Source organism: Ursus arctos, unplaced genomic scaffold (genome assembly GCF_023065955.2).
Source record: "Ursus arctos isolate Adak ecotype North America unplaced genomic scaffold, UrsArc2.0 scaffold_26, whole genome shotgun sequence".
Lineage (NCBI taxonomy): Eukaryota > Metazoa > Chordata > Mammalia > Carnivora > Ursidae > Ursus > Ursus arctos.
This window is the reverse complement of record NW_026622941.1, coordinates 142,412-167,930: the sequence shown is the minus strand read 5'-3', so window position 1 is coordinate 167,930 and position 25,519 is coordinate 142,412. Positions and strand designations below refer to the sequence as shown.

At 39.8% G+C, this 25,519-nt stretch overlaps 1 protein-coding gene across 5 annotated transcripts in view; it reads left to right on the top strand.

The window, feature by feature from the left end:
* The window catches only part of USP18 (ubiquitin specific peptidase 18), a 62,823-nt gene that overhangs the window by 15,935 nt on the left and 21,369 nt on the right, over window positions 1-25,519 (top strand). For all 5 annotated transcript variants that reach the window (XM_057318781.1, XM_048216569.2, XM_057318780.1 and 2 more), the window contains 5 exons: window positions 3,359-3,504; window positions 14,320-14,399; window positions 14,695-14,841; window positions 15,210-15,305; window positions 15,996-16,163. In XM_057318781.1, coding sequence (XP_057174764.1) covers window positions 3,359-3,504; window positions 14,320-14,399; window positions 14,695-14,841; window positions 15,210-15,305; window positions 15,996-16,163 — 637 coding nt within the window. The remainder of the gene's footprint in view (window positions 1-3,358; window positions 3,505-14,319; window positions 14,400-14,694; window positions 14,842-15,209; window positions 15,306-15,995; window positions 16,164-25,519) is intronic.

Genomic DNA, 25,519 nt, shown 5'->3' with positions numbered 1-25,519 from the left:
AGGAATGCATCCATTTCATCCACATTGCCTAATTTGTTGGCATGTTGTTGCTTTTTAAAAATTTCTATGTCATTGATTTCTGTCCTAATCCTTATTAATTCTTTTCTCCTGCTGGACTTAGGCTTTATTTGCTGTTCTTTCTCCAGCTCCCTTAGGTGTAAGGTTAGGTTGTGTATTTGAGATTTTTCTTGGCTCTTGAGGAAGGCCTGTGTTGCTATATACTTCCGTCTTAGGACTGCCTTTGCTGCATCCCAGGGCTTTATTTTTATTTGTTTCCACATATTTTTTAATTCTTTAATTTTTATTTGTTTCCACATATTTTTTAATTCTTTAATTTCCTGGTTGACCCATTCATTCTTTAGTAGGATGCCCTTTAACCTCCATTCTTGTAGTTGACTTCAAGTTTTAAAGCTTTATGGTTTGAAAATATGCATGGGCTAATCTCAGTCTTTTGGTACTGGTTGGCGCCTGATTTGTGACCCAGTATGTGATTTATTCTGGAGAATATGCACATGGAGTGTACTCGAGAACAAAGTGCATTCTGCTGCTTTAGGATGAAATGCTCTGAATATATCGTCTGGTGCAGTGTGTCATTCAAAGCCCTTGTTTCCTTGCTGATCTTTTGCATAGACGATCTGTCCATTGCTGAGTGGGGTGTTAAAGTCCCCTAGTATTACTCTATTATTGTCGATGTGTTTCTTTAATTTTGTTTAATTGTTTTATATAATCAGCTGCTCCCAAGTTAGGAGCATAAATATTTACTACTGCTAGATCTTCTTGTTTGGATAGGCCCCTTTATTATGATAGAGTGTCCTTCTTCATCTCTTATTACAATCTTTGGTTTAAAATGTGGTTTGTCTGATATAAGGATGGCTATCCAGCTTTCTTTGGATGTCCGTCGGCATGATAAATGGTTCTCCACCCCCTCACTTTCAATCTGGAGGTGTCTTTGGGTCTAAAATGAGTGTTTTGTAAGCAGCATATTGATGGGTCTTGTGTTTTTATCCTTCCTGACACTATGTCTTTTGATTGGAGCATTTAGTCCATTTACCTTCAGAGTAATTATTGAAAGATATGAAGGTGAGTGCCATTGTATTACCTGTAAAGTCGCTGTTTCTCTAGATTATCTCTATTCCTTTCTGGTCTTTGTTACTTTGGGGCTCTCTCTTCGCTCAAAGGATCCCCTTTAATAATTCTTACAGGGCTGGTTTAGTGTTCACAAATTCCTTTAGTTTTTGCTTGTCCTGGAAACTCTTTCAGCTATTTTATCTTCAGATAAATTTTCTCTCCCTTTTTCTCCCTCTTCTTCTCCTGTGACTCCTATAATATGAATGTTATTACACTTAATGGAGTCCCTGAGTTCCCTAAGTCTAGTCTCATGTTGCATAATTCTTTCTCTCTTTTGTTCAGCTTCATTGCTTCCCATTCCTTTGTGTTCTAGGTCATTAATTCATTCCTCTGCTTCTTTCAGCCTGCTGTTCATTGCATCAAGCATGTTTCTAATTGCATTTATTGCACTCTCCGTCTCTGATTATTTTTTTTAATATCTTTTATCTCTGCAGTACAGATCTCACTGATGTCTTTCATTCTTTTCTCAAGCCCAGTGAGTAGCCTTATGGTCATTTCTTTAAATTTTCCCTCAGGCATGTTACTTGTATCTGTTTCACTTAGATCTCTGGCTGTCGCCTTATCTTGTTCTTTTATTTGGGATAATTTCCTGTGCCTTCCAATTGTGTCTAAGTCTCTGCCTGCATATGTTAGAAAAGTCAGTTGTGTCTCTTCTTCCTCAAAGTAATGGTCTAATGGAGAAAGGTCATATAGTGTCCAGGGCCTGCTGCTTTGGGGATTGTCTCCTGTGTGTGCTGCATGTGCTCTGCTGTTGTGTTTTGGTTGCTCTATCCTTCAGGCCAGTCTTTTGAAGAGGCTCTCTTTGCCTGCTGTGGGCAGTGTTTTGTCTCTGGTGTGAATTTTAACTAGGCAGTGAGTTTTAACTAGGTGTGCCCTGGTCTGCTTGTGAAATGAGACCTATCACCACCTCCTCTGCAACTGAGGTCCTGCAGGACTCTCTGGTTGGGAGGTGTGCTATGGGTGGGGGTTTGTGCTGGTCTTCTGGGGGAGGGGCTCACCACACTGGGACTTAGGCAAGCATGACTGAGAAGCGTTGTTTTACTGGAGCTCAGGGGTATGAGGCTTGGTGTAGGTAAGTTAAGCAGCCAGTATTGGCACTATGCTGCTTCCCACAGATGGCTCTGTGTTCATGCTGAGGGGTGGGGGAGGAAAATGGTGCCACCTGGCTCTTTTATTCTTAAATGGTGTCGCTGTGCATGCTCCCTCTCAGGGATGTGCTCTGAGAGGAGCAAATAATCTCCCCATTGTGTGCCCCAGGCATGCTTTAGATCCCTGTTTCCATGCTCTTTGTCCCCCAGGTTGTTTCCCACCTTCTCTCCAGTAATAGCACAGTGACCTCGAGGTTCCTTCCCAGTCAGGCCCTCTGATCTTGGCTCTGGCCCTCTGATCTCTGGCTATGGTTCCAGCTTTAAGCCCTGATGATTGCAAAAACTTATGAAATTCTATCCTCCTCCTTTCCTAAGCCAGTGGCTTTAGGGAAATGTTCTCGTCATGTGTTCTCTTATCTCTCTCTCCCCCTTCTCCATGACCATGGCTCCCTCCCCTCTGGATCACCTGCAGTCTGTTTCTTCCCTAAACCATATCTTTGCACTTCCTACATTCTTTGATGTGGCCTCTTTTCTCCCTTTAGTTGTGGTGTTTGTTGTGTCTTCAGGTCAACTTTTGTGTTGGACTGATAGTTATGTAGTTGTGTTCCTGGGACTAGTTGTATTCCTCCTTGGCTTGGGCAATGGGAGATACCTATAATTAAAGAAATAATTTTCAAAATAAACTGACATTCCTTCATGTCCTTTATTTCCAGGACCTAGATCAGTATTTGACTTTTCACTTTGGAGTACTTCAGCCTGGACATTTTGCTGTATGGCCACTTTGCTGTGGACCCAGGACCCTCTTCATCTGCCCTTCATTTAAATATGATTGTTGCGCAGAGTGGGGAGAGGAGTGAGGCAAAAGTTGTCTGATACCCCCCTTGAGAGGATACTCTCTATAGCCAGTTTGCTAATATGGTGCTTCTCAACCTTGTTTATACATTTAAATCATCTGGGAAACTTAAGAATTCTGATAAATGAGCCCCACCATCAGAAATTCTGATTAAAAAATTCTGATTTAGTTAGTCTGCAAAGTGGCCTGGACATGGAGAGTTTTGAAAGTTCCCCCAAGTGATTCCAGCATGCATCTAGCATTGAGAACTGTGGGGATAAGGAGGTTCACAGATGTTCTTATTTGGCAGGATAACAGTACCAAGGGGAACAGAAGAACAGAGAAGAAGTGTCCCCTTCCAGTTGCTCTTGCTACTGGAGAAGATGCAGGACAGCCGGCAGAAAGCAGTGCAACCTATGGAGCTTGCCTACTGTCTCCAGAAGTATAACGTTCCAAGTAAGATAGCCTTCTCAGCTCTGAGAGGGAGGAAGAGGGAGGAGGTTGGGGAAGGGAAAAGAGGGAGGGGAAGTGCCTCAAAGAATGAGTCAGGAGCTGTTCCCTCCCGTTCTTTATTTTGGAAGAGTTTGTGAAAGGATAGATATTAATTCTCTAAATGTTTGGTAGAATTAAGCCAATTCTGGACTTGAGCTTTTCTTTGTGGGAAGTTTCAAAATGACTGATTCAATCATTTTCCTTTTTACAGTTAGGGTCCTTTCTTCAGGTTGAAAAGCTAAACTCCCTTTAGCAATTTCTTGTAAGGCAAGTGTAGAAGTGATGAACTCCCTTAACATTTGTCTGGGAAAGTATCTTTCTTTCATTTCTTTTTTTTCATATATATATATATATATATATATATATATTTTTTTTTTTTTTAATTTATAAAGTAAAGTTTTCTTAGATTGGCAGTTTTTTCTTTTATCACTTTGAATACGTCATTCCACGGTCTCCTGACATCTAAGGTTTGTGCTGAGAAATCCACTGATAGCCTTATGGGGGGTTCCCTTGTAAGTGATAAGCTCCTTTTCTCTTAATGATTTTAAGAGCTCTCCTTGTCATTGATTTTTTTATTAAGTTCAATTAGCCAACATATAGTAAGTTCATCATTAATTTTTGATGTACTGTTCAATGATTCCTTAGTTGCTTGTCATTGATTTTTAAAAGTTTACTCTTGATGTGTCTTGCAGAATATCTATTTGAGTTGAATGTGTTTGGGAACCTAAGAGCTTCATGAACTGTGATGTCTAAATCTCTCCCCAAATTTGGAAAATCCCAGTCACTTATTTCTTTCTTTATTTTTTAAAAATTTTATTTATATTCAATTAATTAACATATAGTGTATTATTAGTTCCATGAGTAGAGTTCAGTGATTCATCAGTTGTATAGAACATCCAGTGCTCATTATATTCAACATTCCCACACCCACCGTTCCAGCAACCCTCAGTTTGCTTCCTGTAGTTGACTCTCTTATGGTTTGTCTCCCTTACTGATTTCATCTTTCCCCTCCCTTCCTCTATGCTCCTCCATTTTATTTCTTAAATTCCAAATATGAGTGAAATAATAAGATAATTGTCTTTCTCTGATTGACTTATTTTGCTGAGCATAATACTCTCTAGTTCCATTAATGTCCTTGGAATTGGCAAGATTTCAGTTTTTTGATGGCTGAGTAATATTCCATTGTGTGTGTGTGTGTGTGTGTGTGTGTGTGTCCATTCATCTGTTGATGAACATGGCCCTTTTCATAGTTTATTTATTGTGGACATTGATGTTATTAAACACTGGGGTGCAGGTGCCCCTTTGGATCACTATGTTTGTATCCTTTGGATAAATACCTAGTAGTGTAATTGCTGGGCTGAAGGGTAGCTCTATTTATAACTTTTTGAGGAACCTCTTTACTGTTTTCCAGAGTGGCAGCTTGTATTCCCACCAGTAGTGTATGAGGGTTCTCCTTTCTCCATATCCTCTCCAACATTTGTTGTTTCCTGACTTGTTAATTTTAGCCATTCTGACTGGTATGAGATGGTAGTTTTGATTTGTATTTTCTTGATGCTGAATATATTGAGCATTTTTTCATGTGTCTGTTGGCCATTTGTATGTCTTCTTGGAAGAAAGGTCTGTTCGTGTCTTCTGCCCATTTCTTGACTGGATTACTTGTTCTTGAGTGTTGAGCTTGATAAGTTCTTTATAGATTTTTGGATACTACCCCTTTATCTGATAAAACATTTGCAAATATCTTCTGCCAGTCTGTATGTTGTCTTTTATTTTAGTCAACTGTTCATTTGCTGCTCAAAAGCTATTTATCTTGATGAAGTTCCAGTGGCTCATTTTTGCTTTTGTTTCCCTTGACTTTGGAGACATGTCTAGCAAGAAGGTCTGTGCATAGATTCATTTGTTTGCATGTGGGTATTCAGGATTGCAACACCATTTGGTGAAAAGACTGTCTTTGTTCTATTGTATTGTCTTTGCTACTTTATTAAAGAGCAGTTGACATTGTTTATGTTGGTGTATTCCTGGGATCTCTGTTTCATTCCACTGATCTACTTTTCTGTTCTTTTATAATACCACATTGTTTTGATTACTGACACTTTATAGTAAGTTCAGAATTAGTTCTTTGACTTTGTTTTTTCCCCTCAATATTGTGTTGGCTATTCTGGGTATTTGCCTCTCCAAATAGACTTTAGAATCACTTTGTCAATATCCACAGAATAACTTGCTGGGATCTTGATTGGAATTGCATTGAGTCTATAGATCAAGTCGGGAACTGGAATCTTGACAATATTGAGTCCTCCTATCCATGAGCATGGAATATCTCTCCATTTAAGTAATTCTTCTGATTTCTGTCATTAGAGTTTATAGTTTTTCTCATATAGATCTTGTGCATATTTGGTTAGATTTATACCTAAGTATTTCATTTTCATGGGTTCTAATGTAAACTATATTATGCTTTTAATTCAAAATTTCCCTTAATCAGAAACTAATGATATATGGTAACTACCATATCATCATCATAATAAAAAAACCTAATGATGTACTATATATTGGCTAGTTGAACATAATAATAAAAAAAAAAGAAAAAAATTCCCCTTGTTCATTGCTGATATATAGGAAAGTGACCTTTATATATTTACCTTGTATGCAACTTAGTTCCAGTTGTATCCCATCCTAGTTTCAGGAGTTTTTGTTGATTCTTTTGAATTTTCTACATAGATGATCATGTCACCTGCAAATAAGGACAGTCTTAATTTTCCTTTCCAATCAATTTACCTTTTATTTTATTTTTTAAGGTTTTTTTTATTATATTATGTTAGTCACCATACAGTACATCCCCGGTTTCCAATGTAAAGTTCGATGATTCATTAGTTGTGTATAACACCCAGGGCACCATGCAATACGTGCCCTCCTTACTACCCATCACCAGTCTATCCCATTCCCCCACCCGCCTCCCCTCTGAAGCCCTCAGTTTGTTTCTCAGAGTCCATAGTCTCTCATGCTTCATTTCCCCTTCTGATTACCCCCCCTTTCTTTATCCCTTTCTCCGCCTACCGATCATCCTAGATCTTATGTATCATAGATGAGAGAAACCATATAATAATTGTCTTTCTCTGCTTGACTTATTTCACTTAGCATTATCTCCTCCAGTGCCGTCCATGTTGTAGCAAATGTTGAGAACTCGTTCTTTCTGATAGCTGAGTAATATTCCATTGTATATATGGACCACAGCTTCTTAATCCAGTCATCTGTTGAAGGGCATCTTGGTTCCTTCCACGAATTAGCTATTGTGGACAGAGCCGCTATGAACATTGGGGTGCATATGGCCCTTCTCTTTACTACGTCTGTCTCTTTGGGGTAAATACCCAGTATTGCAATGGCTGGGTCATAGGGTAGCTCAATTTTTAACTTTTTAAGGGACCTCCACACTGTTCTCCAGAGTGGCTGCACCAACCTGCATTCCCACCAACAATGTAGGAGGGATCCCCTGTCTCCACATCCTCTCCAGCAATTGTTGTTTCTTGCCTTGTCAATTTTTGCCATTCTAACTGGCGTAAGGTGGTATCTTAGTGTGGTTTTGATTTGAATTTCCCTGATGGCTAATGATTTTGAACATTTTTTCATGTATCTGTTAGCCATTTGTATGTGATCTTTGGAAAAGTGTCTGTTCATATCTTCTGCCCATTTTATGATTTGTTTATTTGTTTCTCATGTATTGAGTTTGAGAAGTTCTTTGTAGATCTTGGATACCAGTCTTTTATCTGTAGTATCATTTGCAAATATATTCTCCCATTCCGTGGGCTGCCTCTTAGGTTTTTTTTGACTGTTTCCTTGGCTGTGCAGAAGCATTTTATCTTGATGTAGTCCCACATGTTCATTTTATCTTTTGTTTCTCTTGCCTTTGGAGATGTGTCATGAAAAAGGTTGCTTTGGCCGATGTCGTAGAGGTTGTTGCCTATGTTCTCCTCTAGGATTTTGATGGATTCCTGTCTCACATCGATGTCTTTCATCCATTTGGAGTTTATCTTTGTGTATGGTGTGAGAGAGTGGTCAAGTTTCATTCTTTTGCATGTAGCTGTCCAATTTTCCCAGCACCATTTATTGAAGAGACTGTCTTTTTTCCACCGGATGTTTTTTCCTGCTTTATCAAATATTAGTTGCCCAAAGAGCCAAGGGTCCATTCCTGGGCTCTCTATTCTGTTCCATTGGTCTATGTGTCTGTTTTTGTGCCAGTACCATGTTGTCTTTGTGATCACAGCTTTGTAGTACAGCTCGAAATCCGGCATTGTGATGCCCCCAGCTTTGTTTTTCCTTTTCAACAGTTCCTTGGCGATTCGGGACCTTTTCTGTTTCCATACAAATTTAAGGACTATTTGTTCCCGTTCTTTGAAAAATGTCCTCGGTATTTTGATCGGGATAGCATTGAAAGTGTAGATTGCTCTGGGTAGCATGGAGATTTTAACTATGTTAATTCTTCCGATACATGAGCATGGAATATTTTCCCATCTTTTTGTGTCTTCTTCAATGTCTTTCAAGAGTGATTTATAGTATCTAGAATATAGGTCCTTTACGTCTCAGGTTAAGTTAATTCCAAGGTAACGTATGGTTTTTGGTGCTGTTGTAAATGGGATGGATTCCCTAATTTCTCTTTCTTCAGTCTCATTATTCATGTAGAGAAATGCAACTGATTTCTGAGCATTGATTTTGTATCCCGCGACATTACTAAACTGCTCTATAACTTCTAATCGTTTGGGAGTGTATTCTTTTGGGTTTTTCATATAGAGTATCATGTCATCTGCAAAGAGAGACAGTTTGACTTCTTCTTTGCGGATTTGAATACCTGTTATCCTATTTTGTCGTCTGATTGCTGTTGCAAGGACTTCTAGTACTATGTTGAATAATAGTGGTGAGAGTGGGCATCCTTGTCGTGTTCCTTATCTTAAAAGAAAGGCTTCCAGCTTTTCCCCATTGAGAATGATATTCGTTGTAGACTTTTCATAGATGGCTTTTATGAAATTGAGGAATATACCCTCTATCCCTACACTCTGAAGGGTTTAAATCAGGAAAGGATGCTGTATTTTGTCAAATGCCTTTTGTGCATTAATTGAGAGGATCATATGGTTCCTGAGTCTTTTCTTGTTGATATGATGTATCACACTGATCGATTTGAGAATGTTGAACCATGCTTGCATCCCAGGGATGAATCGCACTTGGTCATGATGGATATACCTTTTAATGTACTGTTGGATTCTATTAGCCAGGATCTTGTTGAGGATTTTGGCGTCCATATTCATTAGGGAAATCGGTCTGTAATTCTCCTTTTTGATGTGGTCTTTGCCTGGTTTGGGGATGAAGGTAATATTGGCCTCATAGAATGAGTTTGGTAGCTTTCCTTCTGTTTCTATTTTTTGAAATAGCTTTAGGAGAATAGGTATGATTTCTTCTTTGAATGTTTGGTAGAATTTCCCAGGAAAACCATCTGGGCCTGGAGTTTTGTTATTTGGAAAGTTGTTTATCACTTACTCAATCTCTTCATAATTGGCCTGTTTAAAAAATCAATTTCTTCCTGTGTCAGTCTTGGTAGCTTATAGGTTTCCAGGAAGGCCTCCATCTCTTCCAGGTTGCTTAATTTATTGGCAGATAGATGTTGATAAAAGTTTCTAATAATCCTTCCAATTTCATTGGTGATGGTCGTGACCTCTCCTTTTTCATTCATAATTTTATCAATTTGGGTCCTTTCTCTATTCTTTTGGAGAAGTCTTGCCAGCGGTTTGTCAATTTTATTAATTCTCTCAAGAAACAAGCTTCTAGTCCTGTTGATCTGCTCTATTTTACTTCTGATTTCTAATTCCATGATTTCTGCTCTCATCTTGGTCAACTGCTTCCTCGTGCGTGGATTAGGCCTGTCCCTGTGTTGCTGTTCCAGCTTCTTGAGGTGAGAATATAAAAAGTGCATTTTAGATTTTTCTATTCTTTTGAGTGAGACTTGGATGGCTATGTATTTCCCCCTTAGGACTGCCTTTGCAGTATCCCATAGGTTTTGGACCATTGTGTTTTCATTCTCGTTGGTCTCCATAAATTGTTTAAGTTGATTTTTTTTTTTTTTTTTTTTTTTTTAAAGATTTTATTTATTTATTCGACAGAGAGAGAGACAGCCAGCGAGAGAGGGAACACAAGCAGGGGGAGTGGGAGAGGAAGAAGCAGGCTCCCAGCAGAAGAGCCTGATGTGGGGCTCGATCCCATAACACCGGGATCACGCCCTGAGCCGAAGGCAGACGCTTAACCGCTGTGCCACCCAGGCGCCCCGTTTAAGTTGATTTTTGATTTCCTGGTTTATCGAGTCATTCCTGAGCAGGATGGTTCTTAGTCTCCAAGTGTTTGAGTTTCTTCCAAATTTTTCCTTGTGGTTGAGTTCCAATTTCACAGTGTTGTGGTCTGAGAATATGCAGGGAATAATTTCAGTCTTTTGGTATCGGTTGAGACCTGTGTTGTGTCCCAGAACATGGTCTATTCTTGAGAATGTTCCATAGGCATTAGAATAGAATGAGTGTTCTTTGGCTCTGGGGTGTAGTGTTCTATATATATCTATGAGGTCCAACTCGTCGAGTATGGCATTCAAAGCCTTTGATTCTTTACTTAGTTTTTGCCAGGGTGTTCTGTCTATTTCTGATAGTGGAGTGTTGAGGTCCCCTACTTTTAACGTATTTTTATCTATATGTCTCTTTATTCTGGTTAAGAGTTGGCTTGTGTATCTTGCTGCTCCCCTGTTGGGGGCATATATATTTATAATTGTCATATCCACTTGTTGAATACTTCCTTTAAGAATGATATAATGCCCTTCTGCGTCTCTAACTATAGTCTTTAGTTTAAAATCCAATCTGTCTGATATGAGAATTGCTACCCCAGCTTTCTTTTGAGGTCCATTGGCATGAAAGATGGTATTCAATCCCTTTACTTTCAGTCTGGATGTATCTTTAGGTTCAAAATGAGTCTCTTGTAGACAGCAAATGGATGGGTCATGTCTTTCTATCCAATGTGCAACCCTGTGGTGTTTTATGGGAGCATTTAGGCCATTTACATTGAGACTGATTATTGAGAGATATGATTTTAATGATGCCATGTTGCCTGTAAAGTCTTTGTTTCTATAGGTTGTGACTTTCTGTTCTGTATCACTCTTGGGACCTTTTTACTTTTATAGAACCCCCCTTAATATCTCCTGTAGGGCTGGTTTTGTGGTTTCAAAATTGGTCAACGACTGGCGATTCTGGAAGGTCTTTATTTCTCCATCAATTCTGAATGACAGCCTTGCTGGATAAAGGATCCTTGGCTGCATGTTTTCCTCTGAAAGAGCTTTAAAAATGCCCCCCCAACCGTTTCTCTCATTCCAGATCTGTGTAGACAGGTCTGATGTAATTGTGATACCTTTGCCTTGGTACATGAGGAATTTCTTTGCCCTGGCCGCTTTCAATACTATATCCTTGGATCTAATACTTGTGAAATGCACTATGACGTGACGTGGTAGGTTTGTCATGGTTGAACTTGGGAGGGGTCCTCTCTGCCTCTTGGACACGAATGTTTGTTTCCCTCGCTAGATTAGGGAAGTTTTCACCTACAATTTGTTCGAATATCTCTTGTAGACCTCTGTTTTTCTCCACCCCCTCTGGGATACCGATGATTCTGACATTGGAACGTTTCATTGAGTCAATAATCTCCTGTAACCTACATTCCTGTGAGTGGATTTTTTTGTGTCCAGATTCTATTTTAGCTTTTTCTTCTACTAACCCATCCTCCAATATACTGATACATTCTTTTGCCTCTTTGACCCTGGCCGTCAGAGCCTCTAGTTTTGACTGCATTTGGCTCATAGAATTTTTAATTTCTGCCAAATTTACTCTCATTTTCGCCCTTAGAGATTCTATATTCTCATTAACATTTTCATTAATACTTTTTTCAAGTCTACACATCATCTTGACCATTGTTACTCTGAATTCCATTTCTGATAGTTTGGTTATATCCATATCCATTTTTTCTGTGGCAGAGGCCACAGACTCATTGTCTTTTCTTTGCTGGGGGAGGGGACTTCTCCTTCTCCTCATTCTGATGAGGAGAGGTTGTGGGGTTTTCCAGAGCCCAAATTATTGACCGGGATCCAGGCCATGCACCCTTGTTTTATAGGGATCTTAGGGATGTGGGCTTCTTGATTTTTCAGCCTGCCTTCTGGGGGAGGGGCCTGCCGCGCCGATACTCAGGCAACCCTTTTTGGGTAGAGTCTCCGTGACCCCTGCGAGGGGGGATGGGGATGGGCACACTGTGAGCCGGTATTTCCAGGCTTTTGTTCTCTGGCAGCTTTCCCTGGCGGTTTGCTGTGCCTCTTCTGAGAGTCAGAGCAGCAGGGGCCGAATCTCAGCCTCTGTCACAGAACAGAGGGATTGTGGACCGTTCTCCACTGATGTTCTGGTCACTTTAACTCTGATTCTGTTGGTGCTGCTCAACCCTGTAGCGTCCCTGGATGTGCGCCCCATAGCCGGCATCACAGCCCTCACTTCCAGGGCCGGCACATCTCTGTCCTTTGTGTTTCTACACCGCCAGCCGCCAGCCGCCCCCCATGTGCTCCGAAGCTCCGGCCCTCAGTCTGGTGGCACGTGTACCCGGCTCACGGTCTCAGTCTGCTCTCTCGCGGGTGCTGGTCCGCGAGTTCACCCGCTCCTCCGTGCAAGTGGCTACCGCTTCCTGGCGCCCGAACGCGGCAGCTCCCTCCCCCTTCCGTTTATCTTCTGATATCTGTGCGCGGTTTCACGGCTCCCCACTTCGTACCTCAATACTCAGCACTGGAGATGTTCATTTGTATCTTCCTGCGTCTCAGGCTGATCCTCTGGATGTTCAGGCTGGTCTCGTACCTATCCAACTCGACTCAGGGGACCGGCTGAAACAGGGGTCCCCTACTCGTCTGCCATCTTAACTCCTCCTTCTCAATTTACCTTTCATTTCCTCTCCTTGTCTTACTGCATTAGCTAGGACTTCCAATAGCACATTGAAAAAGAGTGGTGGTAAGGGACATTCTTGTCTTTGTCCTGATCTTATCAAACTTAGGAAGTTCCTCTCAGTTACTAGTTGGCTGAGAGTTTTTATCATGAATAAATGTTGGATTTTGTCAGATGCTTTTTGGGCATCTATTAACATAATCATTTGAATTTTGTTTTTAGGGTATTGATATGATGGATTACATTAATTAGTTTTCAGATGTTGAGCTAGTCTTGCATACCTGGGGTTAAATCTCTCTTGGTTGTTGTATATAATTCTTTTTATATTTTGTTGGATTCTATTTGCTAATAATTTCTTGTGGATTTTTGCATCTATGTTCATGAGAGATATTGATCTGTAGTTTTCTTGTAATGTCTTTGTCTGTTTTTTGTATTAGGATAATGGCGATCTTATAGAATGAGTTCCCCTGTTTCTATCTTATGAAGAGTTTTTTGAGAGCTGGTATAATTTCTTCCGTAAATGTTTGGTAAAATTCATCACTGAGCCCATTGGATGCTCTGTGCATTTGTCCTCATTCATTTTTCTTTTCATTCCTCAGTCTGTATGATTTCATTGACCTGTTTTCAAGTTTGATAATTCTTTTTTTTCTGCCACCTTAAATCTGTTATTTACCACCTCTTGAAAACTCTTCATTTCTGTTATTGTATTCTTCAGTTCAAGAATTTCTATTTGGATTTTTAAAATAATTTTATTCTTTATTGATATTCTGTATTTGGTGAGACAGTTTTCATACTTTAGTTATTTTGATATGGCTTTATTTAGTTCTTTAAGCAAATTATGATAAGTAATCTAAAGTCTAGTGAGACTAACACCTGGGTCTTCTCAGGAACAATTTCTGTAGATAAGGGTATAAGACTGATAGAGTCTTTGCCTCCATGGAGCTTACAACCTAGAGAAGAGACAGGCCAAAACAAAAATAAAACAAAACAAAATTAAATCCAAAAATGTTAAGTACAAATTGTGGTAACTATCATGAAGGAAATAAAATGGTGTTGAGATAGCTGACGTGAATATTTAATACATTTACAATAACTACCTTTTCTTGCAATGTCTTTGCATGTTAGCAGACATATATTCTTTTGTAAAATAGTCTTCAGTGTGTTTTTTATTTTCTTTGTATTCCTAGGTTTCTTTTGAAGAACAGAAGTTCATTTATATCTGTCTTTAAGGCTTCTTATATAACACATGGAGAATTTACTGCTTAATTCCTGTTTCCTCTTAATCAGCATCATCTAACACTAAGATGGTTCTTTCCTTTCTTGTTCTCCTAGATACTTTTGGGGAAGACCTGGGTCAGATTTGAGTATTGGGAAACTGCTCAATTTCTGGGGAATGAAAAAGAAATTAAATAAAAGTACAGAGAAATGAATGGCCATTAGAATCTAATTAAGGTGTTGGCTTGGCTTGGAAATAGGAGAGAATCCACTATTGAACATTGGTTTTATCTGGCCGGGTCCCCCAGTAGAGGCCAGTAGGCGTGGGTGGCCAGTCAGAGGAAAGGAAACTTCTGTGATGCAGTCGGACTGGATTTTAAGTTTTAAGAGGAGTTGTCAAAAATAAATAACAAGCTTATTTTTCATTTTTAGTGCCTAACTAAAGCAGGGGGGGTGGTGATGGTGAAGGCTACAAGTGAACCAAGTGATGAGTGTTCGTGTACATCTAGGTAACTAAGGCACAAGGGTATGCATGAGAAAAGTCCCTGGTGACCTCGCTGATCAGGCTGTTACTGTTCTCTCTGTCCAGTGTTTGTCCAGCATGATGCTGCTCAACTCTACCTCACAGTCTGGAACCTAATTAAGGACCAAATCACAGATGTGGACTTGGTAAGATCCTAGAACCAGAGAACACAGAAGTTTAAGACGCTGCTCATTTAGCTCATTCAGCAATCTGTAATATAATATAAAAAGGGATTAAAAGACCAATCTGCATAAAATGTTTTATCACAATTCCAGAATATTATTACTGTTACTATTTTGGACCTTTTTTGAAGATCAAAGAGCATCAGTGGCTACCATTTTTGGAGCTTCTGTCTGGTGGCTACAATTTCTGGAAATTGACTTGACCTGTTTTGTTTATGGCTTTGTACCCTTCTTTCGTCTCACCTCCTTTCTCTTACAGGTAGAGAGGCTGCAGGCCCTGTATACAATCCAGGTGATGGAGTCCTTGGTTTGCCTTGAATGTACTGTGGAGAGGAGCAGAAACAGTAGCATGTTGACCCTCCCCCTTCCTCTTTTTGATATGGACTCAAAACCCCTGAAAACACTGGTGAGGGATTTCTTTTGGTGAATTTGCTATTCCCATAAACCCAGTGCTGCCAATGTGCCTTTGCTTCTTTAATCCACCTTTGCCTTTTAAAAAGTTATTTCTATTTCCTTTGAACAGTTCTAAGTTTCTCCTTTGATTTGATGAAAAGAAAGTTTCCTTTTACTTCCTTTCCTCACACTGCTACCTTAACAAGTGCTCCCTCCTGTTTTTTCCTTCCAGTCAGTAGGTACTTTTGGAGATCCTGCCACATGCGCCACACTGGGCCAGATGTTCAGGGGGGACATGGAGAGAACCAGAAGGAAAACTTAAATCCTCATCTGTAGGGTGGTAAATACTAACTCTGCTTTTTCTTTGGTCTCCTGACACAGGAGGATGCCCTTCGATGTTTCTTCCAGCCCAGGGAGTTATCAGGCAAAAGCAAATGCTTCTGTGAGAAATGTGGGAAGAAGACTTGTGGGAAACAGGTACTCACTCTCTGAAACCAGAAGCTTCCCTAGTTTGGGGTTGCCTTTAGCGGGTTTCCTGATAGAGTCTTCATAGAGGCCTTGAGGGTACTGTGTGTTGGTTGAGGGAGGGAATCCGTATCAGGCTAGTATCGGATCTGGGGCTTCTGACTTTCAGAGGCCCATCACTGAGATTTTAAGAGATAAGAGAAGGGACTTCTGGGTGGCTCAGTCAGTTAAGCATTTGCCTTCGCTCAGGTCATGATCCTGGGGTGCTGGGATTGAGTCCCACATCGGGCTCCCTGCCCAGTGGGGAGTCTGCTTCTCCCTTGTCTGCTGCTCACTCTGCTCAGAACTCCCTTTGCCTGCTGCTCCTGCTGCTTGTGCTATTTCTCTCTGACAAAAAATAATCTTTAAAAAAAAGGTAAGAGAAGGTCCAAGAGCAGCAGGAAGTTTTCCATGGGTTAGACCAGCTATCTAGAGTAGACTCTGTAATTCCCCTGGGCTCTGGTTCCTGTGCATAACCCTAGGACTGCTCATGCCTTCTGTGGAGAGCTCAACAGATTCAGCAGATAGGAGCCCTTAATTCTGTATTATATAATTCTGATCCTTTTTGGGGAAGAAGAACACACCATTGGCCCTGGTATTTCTCTAAATCTACCCATTTCAAGTGCCCTAGGACTTATCTCCATAGTAATTTTGCTTTTTCAGGTCTTGAAGCTGACCCATTTGCCCCAGACCTTGACAATCCACCTCTTGCGGTTCTCCATCAGGAATTCTCAGACAGAAAAGATCTGCCACTCACTCTATTTCCCCCAGAGCTTGGACTTAAGTCAGGTCCTTCTGACTGAGGAAGACCTCTGCAATGCCGAGGAACAGGTGAGAAGCTCCTTAATTCCCTTCCATCCTCCATCTCTTCAGACCCCTTGTCTGCTTGATTTTGCCTCTCCTCGCCTAAGGTACTTGAAGTCACCCACTCATCAGATATAGCACTTTTGGTCATCTCATCTGTGTCATTATACTGTCTCATAAATCATGGCCTTTGCTGGCCGTGCTTGCGGCACACAAAGGGAGGAAAACTCACCAGCAGCTGCTTGGTGTGATTCATGATGTGAACATACTCATATGTTCAAGAAACGTTAATTTTTTTTAAAAAGTATTTAAATGAGGGAAACCTGTGTGTTCTTAAATAACAATGATGGGTTATTATTACCATACTACTATGACCAACATTTGCTGTTTGTAGTTGCTTTTCTTTTAAGATTCAAAAGGCTTCTGTTGATGGACATCTGGGCTCTTTCCATAGTTTGGCTATTGTAGACATTCCTACTGTAAACATTGGGATGCAGGTGCCAGATGAATGGACAAAGAAGATGTGGTATATATATAATATTATATATATATAATATATGCATATAAATATATATTTTATATATATATACCCAATGCAGTATGACTAAGCCATCAAAAAATTTGGGGGATTGGGATAGGCCGGTGATGGGTATTAAGGAGGGCATGTATTGCACGGTACACTGGGTGTTATACACAATAATGAATCATGAAACTTCACATCAAAAACTTGGGATGTACTGTATGGTGACTAACATAACATAATAAAAAATTATTATAAAAAATTTGAAATCTTGTTATTTGCAACGATATGGATGGAACTAGAGGGTATTATACTAAGTGAAATAAGTCAATCAGAGAAAGAATTATCATATGATTTCACTCATATGTAGAATTTAAGAAACAAAACAGAGGAGCGTAGAGGAAGGGAGGGAAAAATAAAACAAAACATAATCAGAGAAGGAGACAAACCCTAAGAGACTCTTAACCATAGGAAGTAAACCAAGGGTTGCTGGAGGGGATGTGGGTAGGGGGATGAGGTAACTGGGTGATGGGCATTAAAGAGGGCATGTAATGTAATGAGCACTAGGTGTTATATACAACTGATGAATCACTGAACTCTACCTCTGAAACTAATAATATGTTAATTAATTGAATTTAAATAAAAAATATCCAAAATACATTATTTCTAAGTATTGGACTTTATTCATATCACTCACAGCACTGAGGAAGGGAAGGAACCCATAATTCAGCACCTTCCACTTAAATAAGATATATAATACTTATATATACATAGATAAACACAAGATCTTGGGTTCTAAACATAGTACCAACCTAACTTTCCTCTTAAAACAGCTTATGCCTACTTTGAGGTTAGTAACAAAAGAACCAGTTCATTGGGCCAAATTTAATCGTAGTAAAGTTGAATTCAATTATCCGGAGCTAATAGCTCATTGGGAAATTCTGAGAAAAAATATGACATACATATATCTTTTCTTAGGTTTGAAATGCTACATTTAGTAAATTCTATATTGCTACACATATATATGTCCTTACATAGACTGTTTTTCGTGGTCAGTTTACTATTCATGTTCTAGAACCATGGTATTTTAAAAACGAGGCCTACAACAGACACATGAAAAAATGCTCCACATCACTCGGTATCAGGCAAATACAAATCAAAACCACAATGAGATACCACCTCACACCAGTCAGAATGGCTAAAATTAACAAGTCAGGAAACAACAGATGTTGGTGAGGATGCAGAGAAAGGGGAACACTCTGACACTGCTGGTGGGAATGCAACTGGGTACAGCCACTCTGGAAGACAGTATGGAGGTTCCCCAAAAAGTTAAATATAGAGCTGCCTTATGGCCCAGCAATTGCACTACTAGGTATTTACCCCAAGGACACAATTATAGTGATCCAAAGGGGCACCTGCACCTCAGTGTTTACAGCAGCAATATCCACAACAGCCACACTATGGAAAGAGCCGAGATGTCCACTGACAGATGAATGGGTAAAGATGTGTGATATATATATATATAAATTTAAGTTAAAAAATTTTCACTATATCAAAAACTACTGATGTTGGCTAACTGAACATAATACAAAATTTTAAATTGAAAAAAGATAAAAAATAAAAATGGAAGCCTAATAATATAATAGCTCCTATAGAACATGGTTTCTTATCTATTTAGTGTATGTACGTTTCATAAGATTTTCATTTTCTGTCGAGTTTTCCTTATTTCAACCCCCTCCCCTCTGAAGCCCTCAGTTGTTTCTTAGAGTCCATAGTCTCTCATGCTTCATTCCCCCTTCTGATTATGCCCCCTTTCTCTTTTTTAATGTTTTTTTATTATATTGTGTTAGTCACCATACAGTACATCCCTGGTTTTTGATGTAAAGTTCGATGATTCATTAGTTGTGTATAACACCCAGTGCACCATGCAACACGTGCCCTCCTTACCACCCATCACCAGCCTATCCCATTCCCCCACCTCCCTCCCCTCTGAAGCCCTCAGTTTGTTTCCCAGAGTCCATAGTCTGAGAAGTTCTTTGTAGATCTTGGATACCAGTCTTTTATCTGTAGTGTCATTTGCAAATATATTCTCCCATCCCGTGGGCTGCCTCTTAGTTTTTTTGACTGTTTCCTTGGCTGTGCAGAAGCTTTTTATCTTGATGAAGTCCCACAAGTTCATTTTATCTTTTCTTTCTCTTGCCTTTGGAGATGTGTCATTAAAAAGGTTGCTGTGGCCGATGTCGTAGAGGTTGCTGCCTATGTTCTCCTCTAGGATTTTGATGGATTCCTGTCTCACATCGAGGTCCTACATATTAGGAGTTCATCTTTGTGTATGGTGTGAGAGAGTGGTCAAGATTCATTCTTTTCCATGTAGCTGTCCAATTTTCTCAGCACCATTTATTGAAGAGACTGTCTTTTTTCCACCGGATGTTTTTTCCTGCTTTATCAAATATTAGTTGCCCAAAGAGCCGAGGGTCCATTTCTGGGCTCTCTATTCTGTTCCATTGGTCTATGTGTCTGTTTTTGTGCCAGTACCATGTTGTCTTTGTGATCACAGCTTTGTAGTACAGCTCGAAATCCGGCATTGTGATGCCCCCAGCTTTGTTTTTCCTTTTCAACAGTTCCTTGGCGATTCGGGGCCTTTTCTGTTTCCATATAAATTTAAGGACTATTTGTTCCCATTCTTTGAAAAATGTCCTCCGTACTTTGATCGGGATAGCATTGAAAGTGTAGATTGCTCTGGGTAGCATGGACATTTTAACTATGTTAATTCTTCTGATCCATGAGCATGGAATATCTTTCCATCTTTTTATGTCTTCCTCAATGTCTTTCAAGAGTGATTTATAGTTTCTAGAATATAGGTCCTTTACGTCTCTGGTTAAGTTAATTCCAAGGTAATGTATGGTTTTTGGTGCTATTGTAAATGGGATGGATTCCCTAATTTCTCTTTCTTTGATCTCGTTATTCGTGTACAGAAATGCAACTGATTTCTGAGCATTGATTTTGTATCCTGCCACATTACTGAATTGCTCTATAACTTCTAATAGTTTGGAGTGGCTTCTTTTGGGTTTTTCGTATAGAGTATCATATCATCTGCAAAGACAGACAGTTTGACTTCTTCTTTGGAGATTTGAATACCTTTGATCCCTTTTTGTCGTCTGATTGCTGTTGCAAGGGCTTCTAGTACTATGTTGAATAATAGTGGCGAGAGTGGGCATCCTTGTCGTGTTCCTGATCTTAAGGGAAAGGCTTCCAGCTTTTCCCCATTGAGAATGATATTCATTGTAGACTTTTCATAGATGGCTTTTATGAGATTGAGAAATGTACCTTCTATTCCTACACTCTGAAGGGTTTTAATCAGGAAAGGATGCTGTATTTTGTCAAATGCTTTTTCAGCATCGATTGAGAGGATCATATGGTTCCTGAGTCTTTTCTTGTTGATATGATGTATCACGCTGATGGATTTGTGAATATTGAACCACACTTGCATCCCAGGTATGAATCCAACTTGATCACAATGGATAATCCTTTTAATGAACTGTTGGATTCTATTAGCAAGTATCTTGTTGAGGATTTTGGCGTCCATATTCATTAGGGAAATCGGTCTGTAATTCTCCTTTTTGAGGGGGTCTTTGCCTGGTTGGGGATGAAGGTAATATTGACCTCATAGAATGAGTTTGGTAGCTTTCCTTCTGTTTCTATTTTTTGAAATAGCTTTAGGAGAATAGGTATTATTTCTTCTTTGAATGTTTGGTAGAATTTCCCAGGAAAACCGTCCGGGCCTGGAGTTTTGTTATTTGGAAGGTTGTTTGTCACTGACTCAATTTTCTCATAATTAATTGGCCTGTTTAAGAAATCAATTTCTTCCTGTTTCAATCTTGGTAGTTTATAGGTTTCCAGGAAGGATTCCATCTCTTCCAGATTGCTTAGTTTATTGGCATATAGCTGTTGATACAAATTTCTAATAATCCTTCCAATTTCAATAGTGTTCGTCGTGACCTCTCCTTTTTCATTCATAATTTTAATAATCTGGGTCCTTTCTCTTTTCTTTTGGATAAGTCTTCCCAACGGTATGTCAGTTTTATTGATTCTCTCAAAGAACCAGCTTCTAGTTCTGTTGATCTGCTCTACTGTACTTCTGGTTTCTGCTTGATTGATTTCAGCTCTAATTTTAGTCAACTGCTTCCTTGTGCGTGGATTAGGCCTGTCCCTGTGATGCTGTTCCAGCTTCTTGAGGTAAGAATATAAAAACTGCATTTTAGATTTTTCTATTCTTTTGAGTGAGGCTTGGATGGCTATGTATTTCCCCCTTAGGACTGCCTTTGCAGTATCCCATAGGTTTTGGACTGTTGTATTTTCATTCTCATTGGTCTCCATAAATTGTTTAAATTGATTTTTGATTTCCTGGTTTATCGAGTCATTCCTGAGCAGGATGGTTCTTAGTCTCCAAGTGTTTGAGTTTCTTCCAAATTTTTCCTTGTGGTTGAGTTCCAATTTCAGAGCGTTGTGGTCTGAGAATATGCAGGGAATAATTTCAGTCTTTTGGTATCGGTTGAGACCTGTGTTGTGTCCCAGAACATGGTCTATTCTTGAGAATGTTCCATGGGCATTAGAATAGAATGAGTGTTCTTTGGCTCTGGGGTGTAGTGTTCTATATATATCTATGAGGTCCAATTCGTCGAGTATGGCATTCAAAGCCTTTGATTCTTTACTTAGTTTTTGCCAGGGTGTTCTGTCTATTTCTGATAGTGGAGTGTTGAGGTCCCCCACTATTAATGTATTTTTATTTATATGTCTCTTTATTCTGGTTAAGAGTTGGCTTGTGTATCTTGCTGCTCCCCTGTTGGGGGCATATATATTTATAATTGTCATATCCACTTGTTGAATACTTCCTTTAAGAATAATATAGTGCCCTTCTGCGTCTCTAACTGTAGTCTGTAGTTTATTTTATTTTTATTTATTTTTATTTATTTTATTTTATTTTTTTAATGATTTTTTATTATATTATGTTAGTCACCACACAGTACATCCCCGGTTTCCGATGCAAGGCTCGATGATTCATTAGTTGTGTACAACACCCAGTGCACCATGCAATACGTGCCCTCCCTACTACCCATCACCAGCCTATCCCATTCCCCCACCCCCCTCCCCTCTGAGGCCCTCAGTTTGTTTCTCATAGTCCATAGTCTCTCATGTTTCATTCCCCCTCTGAATAACCCCCCTTTCTTTATCCCTTTCTTCCCCTACCGATCATCCTAGTTCTTATGTTCCATAGAAGAGAGAAATCATATGATAGTTGTCTTTCTCTGCTTGACTTATTTCACTTAGCATTATCTCCTCCAGTGCCGTCCATGTTGTAGCAAATGTTGAGAACTCATTCTTTCTGATAGCTGAGTAATATTGCATTGTATATATGGACCACAACTTCTTAATCCAGTCATCTGTTGAAGGGCATTTCGGCTCCTTCCACGATTTAGCTATGTAGTCTGTAGTTTAAAATCCAATTTATCTGATATGAGAATTGCTACCCCAGCTTTCTTTTGAGGTCCATTGGCGTGAAAGATGGTACTCCATATCCAATCTGCAACCCTGTGGCGTCTTATGGGAGAATTTAAGCCATTAACATTAAGACTGAGTACTGAGAGATATGATTTTAATGATGCCATGTTGCCAGTAAAGTCTTTGTTTGTATTGGCTGTGACTTTCTGTTCTGTATCACTCTTGGGTTCTTTTTACTTATAAAACCCCCCTTAATATCTCCTGTAGGGCTGGTTTCGTGGTTATGAAATTGGTCAATGACAGGCAATTCTGGAAGGTCTTTATTTCTCCATCAATTCTGAATGACAGCCTTGCTGGATAGAGGATCCTTGGCTGCATGTTTTTCTCTGAAAGAGCTTTAAATATGTCCCCCCAACCCTTTGTCTCATTTCAGGTCTGTGTAGACAGGTCTGACGTAATTCTGATACCTTTGTCTTGGTACATGAGAAATTTCTTTGCCCTGGCCGCTTTCAATAATGTATCCTTGGATCTAATATTTGTGAATTTCACTATGACGTGACATGGCATAGGTTTGTCGTGGTTGAGCTCTCTGCCTCTTGGACACGAATGTTTGTTTCCCTCGCTAGATTAGGGAAGTTTTCAGCTACAATTTGTTCAAATATCTCTTCTAGACCTGTTTTTCTCCACGCCCTTGGGGATGCCGATGATTCTGACATTGGATCGTTTCATTAAGTCAGTAATCTCCTGCAACCTACATTCCTGAGTGTGGATTTTTTTGAGTCCAGATTCTATTTTAGCTTTCTCTTCTACTAACCCGTCCTCCAATTTGCTGATACGTTCTTCTGCCTCATTGACTGTGGCCCTCACAGCCTCTAGTTTTGACTGCATTTGGCTCATAGAATTTTTAATTTCTGCCAGATTCGCTCTCATTTCTGCACTCAGAGATTCTATATTCTCATTAACATTTTCGTTAGTACTTTTTTCAAGTCTACTCATCATCTTGACCATTGTTACTCTGAACTCCATTTCTGATAATTTGGTTATATCCATATCCATCAGTTCTGTGGCAGAGGCCACAGACTCATTGTCTTTTCTTTGGTGGGGGGGGGGGGAACTTATCCTTCTCGTCATTCTGATGAGGAGAGGTTGCGGGGTTGTCCAGAGCCCAAATTATTGACTGGGACCCAGGCTGTGCGCCCTTTTTTTATACAGCAGGCCCTGCTCTGCTGGGAAGCCTGCTTCTTCCTCTCCCACTCGCCCTGCTTGTGTTCCCTCTCTCTCTGGCTGTCTCTCTCTTATTTTCCTTTATCCCACATTTTCTAGTTTGTTTTAATCCAGGAACCTGGCCATAGTCAAATTCCTTCTCCTTGAGCTACCACTCACTTCGCTCCTCAGAATGCACCCCGAGGAGCTCGGACCGCCTGTGCCTCCAAGCTCTCTCTTTCTGGTTCCCCTAAAATAAATTTATTTTTTATTTAATTTTATAATTTTTATTATGTTCAATTAGCTAACATACAGTACATCATTAGTTTTTGATGTAGTATTCACCGATCCTTAGTTGCATATAACATCCGGTGCTCATCACAACATCCATTATCCAGTTACCGCATCACCTACCCCCCTACCTTCTTTAACCTTCAGTTTGGTTCCTGGAGTCCAGAGTGACTCATGGTTCATCTCCCTCTCTGATTTCTTCTCCTTCAGTTTTCCCTCACTTCCCCTGTGGTCCTCTGCACTATTCCTTATGTTCCACGTATAAGTGAAACAATATGATAATTCTCTTTCTCTGCTTGACTTATTTCACTTGGCATAGTCCTCTCCAGTTTCATCCATGGCAATGCAAATGGTCAGTATTCATCCTTTCTGATGGCCCACATCTTCTTTATGGATTCATTGCATAAAGGGCATCTCAGATCCTTCCACAGTTTGGCTATTGTGGACATTGCTGCTATGAACATTGGGGTGCATGTGTCCCTTCTTTTCACTACATCTGTATCTTTGGGGGTAAATACGCAGCAGTGCGATTGCTGGGACATGGGGTAGCTCTATTTTTATCATCTTCAGGAAACTCCATACTGTTTTCCTGAGTGGCTGTACCAGCTTGCATTCCCACCAGCAGTGGAAGAGGATTCCCCTTTCTCCACATCCTCACCGACATTTGTTGTTTCCTGTCTTGTTAATTTTTGCCATTCTAACTGGTGTAAGGTGGTATCTCATTGTGGTTTTGATTTGTATTTCCCTGATTGCTAGTGATGTTGAACATTTTTTCATGTGTCTGTTAGCCGTTTTATGTCTTCTTGGAGAAGTGTATGTTCATTTCTTTTGTCCATTTTTTGACTGGATTATTTGTTTTTGGGGTGTTGAGTTTGAGAAGTTCTTTCTAGATCTTGGATACCAGCCTTTATCTGTAATGTCGTTTGCAAATATTTTCTCCCATGTCATGGGTTGCCTCTTAGTTTTGTTGACTGTTTCCTTTGCTGTGCAGAAGTTTTCTTATCTTGATGAAGTCCCAGTAGTTCATTTTTGCTTTTGTTTCCCTTGCCTTTAGAGATGTATCTCAAAAGAAGTTGCTGTGGCCAATGTCGAAGAGGTTATTGCCTATATTCTCCTCTAGGATTTTGATGGATTCCTGTCTCACATTGAGGTCTTTCATCCATTTTGAGTTTATATTTGTGCATGGCATAAGAAAACGATCCAGTTCCATTCTTCTGCGTGTGGCTGTCCAGTGTTCCCAGGACCATTTGTTGAAGAGACTGTCTTTTTTCCATTGGGTATTCTTTCCTGCTTTGTCAAAGATTAGTTGAGCATAGAGGGTTGAGGGTCCATTTCTGGGTTCTCTATTCTGTTCTGTTGATCTATAGGTCTGTTTTTGTGCCAGTACAATGCTGTCTTGGTGATCACGGCTTTGTAATATAGTTTGAAGTCAGGCATGGTGATGCCCCCAGCTTTGGTTTCCTTTTTCAATATTCCTCTGGCTATTCGGGGTCTTTTCTGGTTCAATACAAATTTTAAGATGATTTCCTCCAATACTGTGAAAAATGTTGATGGTATTCTGATAGGCATTGCATTGAATGTATAGATTGCTCTGGGCAGCATAGACATTTTCACCATGTTTATTCTTCCAACCCATGAGCACGGAATGTTTTTCCATCTCTTTGTGTCTTCTTCAGTTTCCTTCATAAGTCTTCCGTGGTTTCTAGGGTATAGATCCTTTCCCTCTTTGGTTAGGTTTATTCCAAGGTATCTCATGGTTTTTGGTGCCATTGTAAATGGAATTGGTTCCTTAATTTCTCTTTCTTCAGTCACATTGTTAATGTATAGAAGTGCCAATGACTTCTGTGCATTGATTTTGTGTGCTGCCACA